The 12,399-nt window shown below is 38.3% G+C and overlaps 1 protein-coding gene across 6 annotated transcripts in view; it reads right to left on the reverse strand.

Moving 5' to 3' along the window:
• ttc28 (tetratricopeptide repeat domain 28) overlaps positions 1-12,399 on the reverse strand; it is a 151,845-nt gene that overhangs the window by 21,519 nt on the left and 117,927 nt on the right. For all 6 annotated transcript variants that reach the window (XM_085167549.1, XM_085167545.1, XM_085167547.1 and 3 more), the window contains exons 14-18: positions 11,880-12,368; positions 10,415-10,607; positions 10,194-10,274; positions 9,798-10,050; positions 4,291-4,400 (exon numbers count right to left, since the gene is read on the reverse strand). In XM_085167549.1, coding sequence (XP_085023675.1) covers positions 4,291-4,400; positions 9,798-10,050; positions 10,194-10,274; positions 10,415-10,607; positions 11,880-12,368 — 1,126 coding nt within the window. The remainder of the gene's footprint in view (positions 1-4,290; positions 4,401-9,797; positions 10,051-10,193; positions 10,275-10,414; positions 10,608-11,879; positions 12,369-12,399) is intronic.

Consider the following 12,399-nt stretch of genomic DNA (forward strand, 5'->3'; position numbering starts at 1 on the left):
TCATTTTATTCACAGCATAGTTTTTTAAAACAGTTTTAAATGAAGATTTTGTTATATGTTTAATGTTTGTCATTATGTTAGTTTTAATACATTCAGAACCTTACAATAACAATACAGCAAGAAAAACAAATGACACACAGTCACAGATTGTATTCATAGGTAGTCCTATATTCAAAACATCACACAGATATATTCCATTTTGATAGAATGCATTTAGTTATGTTATATTTATCAATTTTTAATAATCAATTTTTTAACCTGTTACTGTGTCTACACAGACTGTAACTCTCTTCTCTTTTCCTTGTTGCTTAACTTGCAGTTCCAGTTATTCCCACCAAATAATAATTTACTTTGTTTTCCTGAAATAGAAAGAAACTAAGAAATAAACATTAAATTGTTTAAAAAATTGTCTTTATTGTTAAATGACAAAATCTGATTTGGCACCATTACCATGAAGAACTGAAGGCGGTGTTAGTTTTAAATTATATTAATTGTCATGGTTCCTGGTTGCTGGCCCAAGGTTTTTGCGTTTTCAGAATGTTTTGTGGTTTTCTTGTTTTGATTATCTTTCTATTATAGTTCAGTGCTCCTTCCCTTGGTCTTTAGGTTTATTTTGGGTTAAGATAAGACTTCTGTTTGAGTTCCATAAGCTTCTGTTTATGTTCTACTTTCCTAGTGCCTCTGAGTTTTATTTATTTTCCTAGTTAATGGTTTCTTGTTTAATTATGTTAATTCCCTTTCGTGTCCTAGTTTCATCTCTGTGTCTTGTTCTCAGTGTCTCCTGGAAGTCATTCTTATCTCCCTCTTTAACGCTCTGTCTCTACAGTCGTGTCCCTGACAGAACCCTGACAGTTCTGTCAAGTTCATATATTTTAGTCTGGGTCTCAGTGTTTGTTACTTCGTGTTTCATTTAGTAGTCCGTTGTCCCATGTGCATTATGTTTAGTTTTGCCTCCCCTTCCTCATTAGCAGTGTTGGGTAAGTTACTTTAAAATAGTAACTTAGTTACATTACTAGTTACTTCTATCAAAAGTAACTCAGTTACTTCAAGTTACTCGTTACTTTCAAAGTAACTAGTTACTAGGGAAAGTAACTTTGGTTTTACTCAGAATTCTCTTGTTAATGTGTTGCTTCCATAACTTTGCCAGTCTTCTAGCTTGCTTACTTACCACAAGTGCACTGTGCCACCTACCAATAGAAAGGAAAAGATAATGTGCATGTTTCCACGAGAGAAATCCCACGCCTGGACCGTCATTGACTGCTGCCATGATTCTAGCCTACGTCACAGCGTCATGTGCGCCTTTTACATCCAACACAAAAACTGCAGTCGTGATGCTTTGATTGTACTCAACTTACTGTACTGTAACTCGGAAATTCTGCCTTCTGAATAGGAAGATGTAGGTAACACCAGACTGCAGATGAGCTGCATACAGGGCTGGACGGGGACAAAAAATCGGCCCGGGCATTTTGACTAGAGACTGGCCCACCATTATAGGAAAAATCATAAAGCCTTTGAATGAAAACAAACGCTGTTGTGACAGTGATGTTCACTGTTTTGATGGTATATATGCATCAATCGTTTGTTGTAAGATTGAGATAATTATTTTTTAAAAGCTAGACATTTTAAATGAGAATAAGAAAGAAAAGTATTTCTTTGTGCCCACCTCTCCCTGTTAATGCCCTACCTGGGCCCCCTGGCAAAACTTTGCTAGATCCGCACCTGCACAGTTACCAGCTGTCAACTACCTAAAAAGGATCCTGGGGTTATCTGTCTCTCAGAAACAGTTCATAACTTCCCTTCAACTCATTTATGTCACCTAAAAGGTAAACCTGTTTCTGCATCACCTGTTCAGCTCTGATGATTCAGTAAGGACATCTCCTGGTTTCATCTTCATGTTTCCCTCTCACCAGATAACCAAACCGATATCATGACCAGCAGCTTTTTTGCAGCTGTGGCTCCAACAAACATCAGCTGATACTAGAAATTAATATTAAATCAATTCTAACAACAGCTGATCAAGCTTAAAAGTGCTGCTGTTGTTTAGCGTGACATCGGCTGGTTTCCTCTTTCTGGCGCAAAGTGGGCGATAAACAAACAAGAGAGCCGATCAGCTGATCATTGATCAGTTTTTATGATTGAAGTAGAAACGGGAGAGGGAGGGGGGAGAATGAAAGAAGAAGAGGCAGCTGTGCAGCGTAAAGACAGAATAACTCCAGCTTTGTGCCTTTTTCATTGTAGCTGAATTACGGGACAAACTGTTCCTTTTCGCCTCAATAAGAAACGCGTAATATTTTCTCTGAATACCAGACGGGACGGTTGGCAACAAACAAAATAAAGTTCAACATCATTAACTTCATAGCACCCACCCAGCTGTATAGAAACTCCGTCATGCTAGCTAGTACGCAGTATGGAAAAAGTCAGAATAACGAAAATAAACTGCACCTAAACTTGGTTTATATCTGACCCAGATAGACTGCAGGTCACAACTTCTTACCTGAAGTTCAGTTCACACTTGGACTGGCGGCCGCCTCGGGTCTCTTTTCCTTCTGCATCCCCTTTCCCTCATCCACCTGCTGGCCTCCACCACTTGCCAATGTTACAGAATCTGTGGTGGAAGCTCCGCGATAGCCACCACACGAAATAACGAGTAACGACCCTATCTAAATCCCAGTAACGACTAACGCGTTCCTGATTTTGGCATAATAACTAGTTACCGTGCTCGTTACCACAATAATAACGTAGTTACTGTAACGCGTTACTTAATAACGCGTTAGTCCCAACACTGCTCATTAGTCAGATTCAGTTCAGCTGCGTTCCCATGTGTCTCCATTTCCCCTAATCAACTGCCTGTGTATTAATTGTATGTCTCCCCTTGTCTTTAGTCATGTTCTCCCTCAAGCTGTGTGCTCTGTGCGGTCCATGGTCTGGGTTGTCTGAGTGATGAAATAACCAAATTATAATCATAGGTAGTCCTATATTAAAAATGTCACTCACATATTCCATTTTGATAGAATGCATTTAGTTAGGTAGCATTCTGGGCTCTTACTTCTAGCTGAGTATTTATACATAGGGTCATTTATTTCTTTAACCCATTACTGTGTGTACTCAGACTGTAACTCACTTGCCCATTCTCCCTCTCTCCCTCAGATTTGTGTTATGTATTTTAAATTTCTTAAGTTCAGCAATAAAGCAGCCTTTTGAGTTTATGTTTCATCTTCAGAATCCCGTGTTTGTGTCCAAAACCTGCCTGCCGTAGAGCAAACCTGACACTGACAGTCATTTAATATCTTTTAAAAGTTTATATAATAAAAACGATGCAAATTCGACAATAATACCAGATATCAATAAGACATAGTAATGCAGTAGAGAAAATTATTATCTGTCATAGATTAAAACAGTCTTAAGAAGTATTCTACACTTCTACACTGGATTTATCACTTATGCAAACAAAGCTGGGAAACAAAGAATAATGAGGAAAAACCAAAGCTCTCTGTTAGCCTGTTAGTTACTGTTAGGCATTAGTAGAACTTTTCTTTGAAGTGGCTCTAACGCTGGACTCTAACACTTGGTGGATAAACTCTCATATGATGTGAGAATGTAACTCAACTGTTTGTCTGAGGGAAAGCATGACTTTAAAAACACTCGTGGCTAACATTAGCTGGCATAATTTGGAGGCATAATGGCATAAAGTGGAAGATATAATTGCACATTATTCTATGTATATTTATGAGTACGACATCCCTTCTTCTATTAAATAATCTAAAAAAAAATCACCGGCTGTATCTTTAATTATTTATAGAACAAAAAGAGGGGTACACCCATTCACACTCACATTCACATATATGGCCAATTTAGAGTCACCAATCAATTTAATACATATGTCTTTGGGTTATGGAAGGAAGCAAGATCACCCAGAGAGAACCCACACGGGCACAAGGAAAACATGCAAACTCCACACAGAAAGGCACCAGCTACCTAGCAGGTTCAAACCAGTAACTTCATGCTGTGAGACAAGTAAGTTAATTTGTAAAATATGGTTCCTATTGCTCCCACAATGGTTTGAGTCTATAAAGACAGTATAGAAGGGTTTGCTTTATGGTTCATAAATTGTAATTGACAATTTGCTTTTTCAGTTGGATCTGCCCTGTGCTCACGGTGCCTATTTTCAGATGGCAAGGTAGAAAATGGTTCCTTGAGGTTTCACAAGATTTAACAATGTTTCTCTTAAATCTTAAATGCACACGCACAAATTGCATCTTTGCACATGCATAAATGCATACACATACACACCTGGTGCTGTGATTCCTCCAGGTTTCCACTGGCCCAAAGAGACAGGCCCAGGCGATGGCGTATCTTTGCTTCATCTTCTCTCCGACCTAACTGCTCTGCCAGACGCAGACCTAGGGAAACAGACAGCAGAAGAGATCAGACGCTAGTTCCAAGAGGCTGATACGAAAATCATCTCTTCCAAAGTCCTGGCACTGACGCTTGTGACAACTGTTGCTGTACTGAAGTGAATTCTTACTGACTCAGCCAGCAGCACTCACATTTGCCATTCCTTTTCTCCTACTGTTTCTTTTGTCTTTCTTCACCCTTGTTTTTTATGCAGCTGATTCAAATTCAATTCAAAAGTCTTGAAATCTTCTCCTTCATCTCAGATATGTTTCATCTACTCCTGCTGTGAAGGCGCAGGCAGTCATAGCAAGTTGTATTTAGTTCTCATTAGGCTCTCTGTGCAGAAGCTCATCAAATATCAAGTTTTCTTCACGCTTCTCTGCCTGTTTGTCTCTTTCTGGGCCTGTGATGGTCTGTGTGAGTATTGGTTGGGAAAGTTAATTGGAGACACACAAGTGATTTTTTTTTTTTACTCTGTCCTAACCTCAACTCTGAGCTGAAATTCTTTTTGCTTGTCGAGCTAATGATCAATTAAAATCCAGAAGATCTGTGAGCCAAGTGACAAACCATGACTCTGTCTTAGAGGCTCGATGAAGCCTGGATGAGTTCATAAATTAACCCAGTCACTCATTTTAAGATCCATTACAATTAGACTGTATTTTAATTTTTATCAGCCTTTTAATGTGCACATGTCTTTTTAATAGGAAAGAGATCAAAATGGGATTATTTTTAACAAGGTTGATGAGACACAAATATGTGTTCCAAAGAGAAGTCTAGTTAGAGATGTAGTTAAATCAAACAGGATTATCGACAACAACCTGCCTGAAGGAAACCACACTCTAGGGTACACGGCTGAGCACTGATCCTGTATTAGCCTGTGTCAGACTCATAAATACCTTTCATGCTTCTTGAGGATTTCAAAAACACCTCGCAATGTTCTCAGTCTTAAACAACTCTGACCTTAAAGAAGATACTCACACGTAGATCAAAGTATGTGCTAAGAGCCAGAGCCTCCCTACATGGTCTCTGTACGACTGCAGGGGGAAAATGGTGACTAAGTTTTTGCTCGCTTTTCATCACAAGTTTGTGGATACATGTCAAAAATGTATAGTGCTTTTGAACACAGTGGAAAAGTTTAGATCAAAAACTCCTATCCTGCTGCTTTTGATTCAGACGTTGGTATATAACTGTTTCTTGTTGTTCTCAAAGCTTTGAAATTTAGTCTAGTAAACAGTGTTTCTGCACAAAAATTTCTCAATTGTTTTCTGTTCCTGGACACAAATGTTGAATGCTGGCATTATTTTGACTTTTGAGTTATGTTTTCTCTTGCTGCTGGTTAGGTTAGGAAGCAAAACTACATATTTTTTGCTTGGTGGTAGACAGACTTGGTTAGGTTTAAGTAAAATTACGTGGATTAGCGTTAGGCAAAAAAATTAATTGGTCAGGTTTAAACAATAGTTACACTTAGTTAAGGCCAGATAATAAAACTCCTGGCTTGGGCCTTTTTGTGTCCTGTTTATCAAACTATTAATAAGCACTTCAGCACTCACAATCATGTATTTATAATGTACTTAATATAAGATGGCAGTAAGAAAAAATTTCTATCTTTCAGTTTGTGGCTTTCCTCGCAGTTTCTGGTTGTAACCCACAAAAAAGACAGAATTAGTCCCTAATGAACACAGACAGCAACAATCATTAATACCCACACATTAACAAAAGTAAGTACTTGTTCATAAACATACCTCATTCAAGCATAAAAAAGAGATTAACCAGTGTTGTGTCTACATATATGAGAAAAAAAAGCTGTTGCTGCAAAAAACACACAGTTAGTTCCAGTTTCATTAGATGAATATATGAAAAATAAAATATAGCACAGTTTGACAGACATAAAATATTAATTTTGCATCAACAAGGTGATTCCCAAAGAGCTAATAGCCAAAAACCTGGCATGTTTTAGCATGGTGTCCAGTGTGTGTTAAAAACCTTTGAGAAAACTGGACCTTGATGAACTATTGCTTTCGTAGGTCCTTCATTCTGGCAGCTGACTGTACAATGCTCACACAAGATAAATACCTGCTAAAATATATATGTGTATATTATCACTCTAACTGCAGTTTAATAGATAAAATAAAAAAAATCTCTGTGACATCTCTTCTAGTGTATTTTACTGTATATGGCAACCAGTTGTACATGGCACAAATCACTCTTGTATAGTATCTTGGCTTTAAAAAAAAAAAAAATTCTCATTGATTTTTCTGTTCCACTTTTTTCATCTATTCTTCCCCTTTGCTTAACACACCAAGGGAATTTCCCAAGTCTGGGATATAGGAAGTCTATTTTTGGTAGGATGCTAACTATCAAGAGGCAATTCTTAAGGACGGGAAATATGGAAAAAACTATCTCAAATTAGACAAGAACTGGACTGAAAATCAGTGTCAATTGGTCTGATAATAATAATGATCCCAATAATTTTGTCTCCTTAAAATATACACCCAAGACCACAAAAGATGGGTACACAGACCCCACAAATTTCCTTTAAATTAAAGTTTTACAACTCTGTAAAGACTACTGTTAGTATTAATGGAATATGTTAAACCCTATGATTGTAACTAACTTTATCACTACCCTGTCAGTGTGTTGTTGAATCTAGCAAAGCAACAGAGCAATCAATTAAGATTTGTCATCCATCAGAAAAGTGGGTAACTTAATTGGACTGAGCATTGGGGGCTGTGTCCATAGGCAGCAATTTTCATGCTCCCAGGACCTATTTTCTTTATAAGTCCTATGACGTTTAGTAGTGACAACTCTCTAAGTGTCCTCAGTGCATCACGTTTCTCCCCGTCACACTAGACTATCAGTTAAAAAGTAGTTTTGGACAAATACCACACTTATCAATGTTACTTCTACACAGCAAATCCAGAATGTCCAAATTAACACTGTCAGATTTGATTTCAACACTTTTAAAGTGTCTATATGGGTCCACACCAGAGAGTGTTAATTTAACTCTTTTTGGAGAGTTGGTATGTTAACTCTGATTTAGTGTTAAACACCAAATCTCTCTGGAGTTGATAATTTAACACTTGGTGTTAAGAGTTTATATATTAACTCTCAAAGAGTATTTTAGTTTAACTACGTAAGAGTTATCTTCTAATTAATTCTAAAAAGCGGGAATTTTACTGTTCTGAACTTCTAGAAATTTCTTTTGGAAATAAACATTTACTAAAAAGACGCAATGGTTTTTGAAAAACATTTATTCTGAACTGTGCACCACAATTTCAAAACATTTTCTGAAAGATGTAACAGTGTACATGTTCTCACTTTCATTAGAATTTCGTTTATCAAAAGGTCTGACATAGGTGAGCTGGTAAATGCAAATAACAGCATTCTCATCACTTATTTCAATAAATACAAAATACAATATGCATGTCCTTCAGTCATCACTTTGTGGAACTTCAACGCACTTCTGCTCTCCCCCATATTCCATCTTCACAAGCATATCCTATGTGGAGATTGAATAAAAATTAGTTGACACTAATTAATGGTACAAATCAATTGCAGCACAGTAAAAAAAAAAAAGGAATCCTTTTTGAGCGATTACTTGTGTAAAGTATTTTCCCAAAAGACAAGGACACAGACAACAGGTAATACTGAACTAAATGTAAAACCTCAACCTTTTTCATTTTTACCTAAACCGTGTGCACAAAACTCTGGAGGGATCTAAATGCTAACGTAGAACTCAGTCGGGACTCGGGACATCTGCTACTGCTGTTTGCTCGTTTTTATGGGAGATCGTTTTCAGGCTTCAATTAGCACCATTATATCAACATTTCACATTCTAGACATTGTTTTAAGTGTATTTGACCAAGAAATTTGACTGAAAATTCACATGCAAGCTTTTTTTCAAGGCTGTGGTATTTGCCCGCAAACAATACCTTTCAGCTAGCTAAAACAGAATATTATGCTATCACCGAGCAACATGGCTAATGCCTTTCACACAGCTTTGTCTCAACTCCAAAGAGCCACAGAAGTAAAAGCTAATAACAATAATTGAAACAATCTTTGAAAACATGACTTACCAAGCATGGCAAACAACTCAAATATGTAGAGCAAAATGTTCTGAAACGGCTTCACTTCAGCTTCGATTGGAGCCGTGCTGGGGGCGGAGTCTGTGAATTTACTCTATTGGTGTCATAGCCCCTGTAGGAGTTCAGAGTTAAGAGGTCAAGAGTTAATGTTTCCATTGTAACACCTCCAGATTTGAAATAGAAACACTCATTTTTAACACTCGATTTTAACTACTATCATTTTACACCTCAGAGTTACATTAAAAGAATGTGACTCTACTTAGAGTAAAATTAACTCTAAGACTACTAACACCAAAACATTTAACACTTTTGAATTTGCTGTGTATATATAACCAACCAATGAAAATCACACCATCAGCCATTGTGGGAACACTAGAGAGTTATTTCTGAAAATCACGACCACCATTTTTATGATCTCAAATGTACGAAGGAGTATTAGGGCCACATTAAGAAAACGAAAAAATTATTGATCATTTTGAGAATAAAGTTGAAATTTCCAGCTCGGGTTGACCGGGTCCTTCCCACGCGTTGACCTCTGGAACGGCATGGGGGACGCCTCCCTCCCCCATGCGGTCAAGGGACGCTGGTGGGGCCTGCTCCACCTGCTTATGGTGTTCACTTTATGCTTCAAAAATCAAATATAGAAACCAATGGCTTACTTCACACTGTCCAAGAGGTCTTACACGGTCTGTTATTTACATGCAGTGCTGTGATATTTCCCCCTTAATTTTAAGCAGTTGTGCTTATTTAATCTTATAGAAAAGAGCAACTTAGGGTTACTGAAGACTTATTTTAGGTTATGTTGAAATCAACTATCATTTGCACATTTAAACCTATTTCTAGTGGCCTCTAAACATATACAAGAGTAAAAGCATGAGCATGAAAGTGAGTGGAAAAAAAAGTGGGAAGCATAGGCGTTTCTGACTGACTGTGAGGACTAGGCCCTTAGAGTTATTTACATACAGAGTTATCTCTGCTCTCTATTTTAATTCATTTTCGTTAATATTATTTTATATCTCTTAATAGAGGCAGTGCAACATCCAATAAAAGTTAAAATGTTAAACTATTTGAACATCAAACAAGCAATACTTGTCTGAAGTTATACTGTTATAAATAATACTTCTGGAAGCAAGAAAAATGGTATAATGGAGATATAATGACACTGATTGCTTGGGACAGCTGTGAATCAAAGCTGCCATGCCTCTATACCCAGTATCTTTGGATCCCAGGGGTTTGTTCTTTTTAAACTTTCATACATAAACACAGCAACTGCAATATCATCATGCTCACTATTAATTGTTGTAGCTAATGTCTTACCCTCCTGTAGGTACATTACAGCCTGTGCGTAGTTTTGCAGTGCATGATGTGTCCTTCCCAGGCTTCCATAGGCCATAGTCTTTGCTATCAGGTCATTGGTCTGTGCTGCAACACTCAGGTGTTGCTCCTGGAAGACTACTGCCCGTTCGTACTTCCCTAGAGCTTCGTAGGTCAGTCCCAAGTTGCCATAGGCTCGACCCTGGCCCCTGACACATCCAGTCTGTTCTGCTATATCCAAAGCCCTTTGGTGCCACTACAGCAAGAAAAATTAGGTTGCTTAGAGGAGAGGCTTGACAACTAATAAATTCTGTTTTCCCTGTTAATCAGTATAATTAAAGACATTTCATAACAAGGGGGGCTATCATCTGCACATACAATGATGAATGTGATACAGACCTGTAGAGCTGTCTCGTTGTCTGCCATCAACTGATAGACACCTCCAAGTGCATTGCTTGCCTCTGCCTCCAAGGATTTATCCTGATAGTTCAAACAGAGTTTACCTCATTCTATGTAAATGTGTTTTTAATATACCCCCCCCCCCATATTAATTATCATATTCAGCAGGGAAAAACAAAATATGAAACAAAAACAAGAACATTTTGCTGGTGAAAACTTACCCCTGCTATGCGTGCAATGTTAAGCTGGTGCTCCAGACAAGAGAGGGCCTGCTCATAGTTGCCCAGCTGGCTATGTAAGGTGCCCAGCTCCCCATAAGCCTGAGCCTTACCTTCTCCTTCACCACCTAGCTGATGAGCTACTACCAACCTCTTCTCAAAACACACCAGTGCTTGCTGGAGACTACCCATGGACCTGAAGTAGGAGAGGGAGGAGAACAAAAAGGGGAGGGACAAAAACTGGTATGATAATGCATTTTTTTCTGCGCTTTGCTTGTTCTTGAAAGCATGCCTCCTGTTTTTGTTGTTTCTGCAACATTTAAAGAAAAGAAGTTGGTCCATATTAACAGAACATTTTTCTCTTTATATCTACTCAGAGAAAAACTAGAGAATGAAAGTCTACGAAGGTTTGTTCTAAATCTGTACTCTACATTACCATTTCATTCACACTCCAGACAGCAGGAGCAACAGCTGGATAAAGTAAACCCAACGTAAGCCTTGTTCTTCTGTCAGTGAGCATTACTTATGTTGTATCATATGAGAGTTGCCCACCATGGGATATGTGTATGAAAAAGGCTTTTTGCTTTTAATACGCTGCAGAGTTCTGACTGTATTTATTCTTATTATGACTCTAATTAAAATGTGTATAAAATGCTTGTGGCAAGAAATGCTCATTTAAAACTCTTGCATGAACGCTATTCTGTATTAGAAAGGTGTATCCTAACTAATAGGATAGAACATAAATAAACACAACATACATTTTTACGCTGATGTAAACAGAAGTCTGCAGCACTGTAGGTTTGAATTTATTTCTACATTTAGTGGGAAATCCAGGGAGACTTCAAAACCCTGAAAAATTTCCTAATTGTATTTGTCCTCTTACTAGAGTTAGCTGAGAAGGAAAGAAGGAAGAGAAGCAGTTGGTCTATGGAGAATCATTTTAAAATTTGAATGCAAAAAAAAAAAAAACAAGACAGGAAATTATAAAATTAAGTTCTGAAATGAATTGATAGTGATATTTAAATTAAACGCACTATAGATTATTTCAGCCTTGCTCATTTCAAATTAATTTGGCCAATTAGGATTTATGGGTCATGGCAGACTTAGACTCTCCACCTCCTCATGAGCCCCCTCATACAACACTGTGTATCAGGACAGCAAGTGCAATCTCCTTGTACGTTTCTAGAAACAGAATTTTTATTTAAATCACATATAATGCTTTTCTATTTCTGACTGGAACAGTGCAAGCACCAGTAACAGGAAGATACAGCAAGAAAAGAAGAGCTGGTTTGGAGGTGGTTTGCAAAGTGGCTTGCAGATGCACAGTACCCTAATAGTGTGCCCTGTATTAAATTTATCAAATGCATGTATAGAAGGGTATCGTCTGAGCCATAACCTGTTGTTGGAGTAACCTTGTGGTTTAACTTTGAACTAAAACTGTTCTCACTTTGATTTTAGTTTCACCTACCTGTGCGCATTGCCAAGTCCTCTGTAGGCTTTCTCTTGGTCCTGGACATGATTGAGACTCTGACCCACTGCTAGATACCTCTCATAATACTGTATAGCCTCCTCATAATCTCCCAAAACATCATAGCAGTCTGCCAGGTTCCCATAGGCCCTGCCTCTGTCTAGCATGCTCTCAGTTCCACTTAGCTGCTGCAGCATGGCCAACTGCTGCTCAAAATAACCAATAGCTTCCTCAAACAATCCCATGTTTATCTTGGTGATGCCCATGTTTCCATGGACCTGTGCCTCCAAACGGGCATCCCTGAGCCCCTGTGCCAGGCCCAGCTGGGTCTCATAACACTGGAAAGTTGTAGCATAGTCTCCCAAGGCCATACGAACAGCTGCTAGGTGGCCAAGAGCACGGCACTCCCCCTGCTGATCACCTAGATCCTTTCGGATGGTCAACTCCTGGCTGTGGAACGACAAGGCCGTATCCAGCTGGCGGAGAAGCCTAGGTGGGAAAAAGTGCAAGAACACTGAAT

Source organism: Neolamprologus multifasciatus, chromosome 7 (assembly GCF_963576455.1).
Source record: "Neolamprologus multifasciatus chromosome 7, fNeoMul1.2, whole genome shotgun sequence".
Classification (NCBI taxonomy): Eukaryota; Metazoa; Chordata; class Actinopteri; order Cichliformes; family Cichlidae; genus Neolamprologus; species Neolamprologus multifasciatus.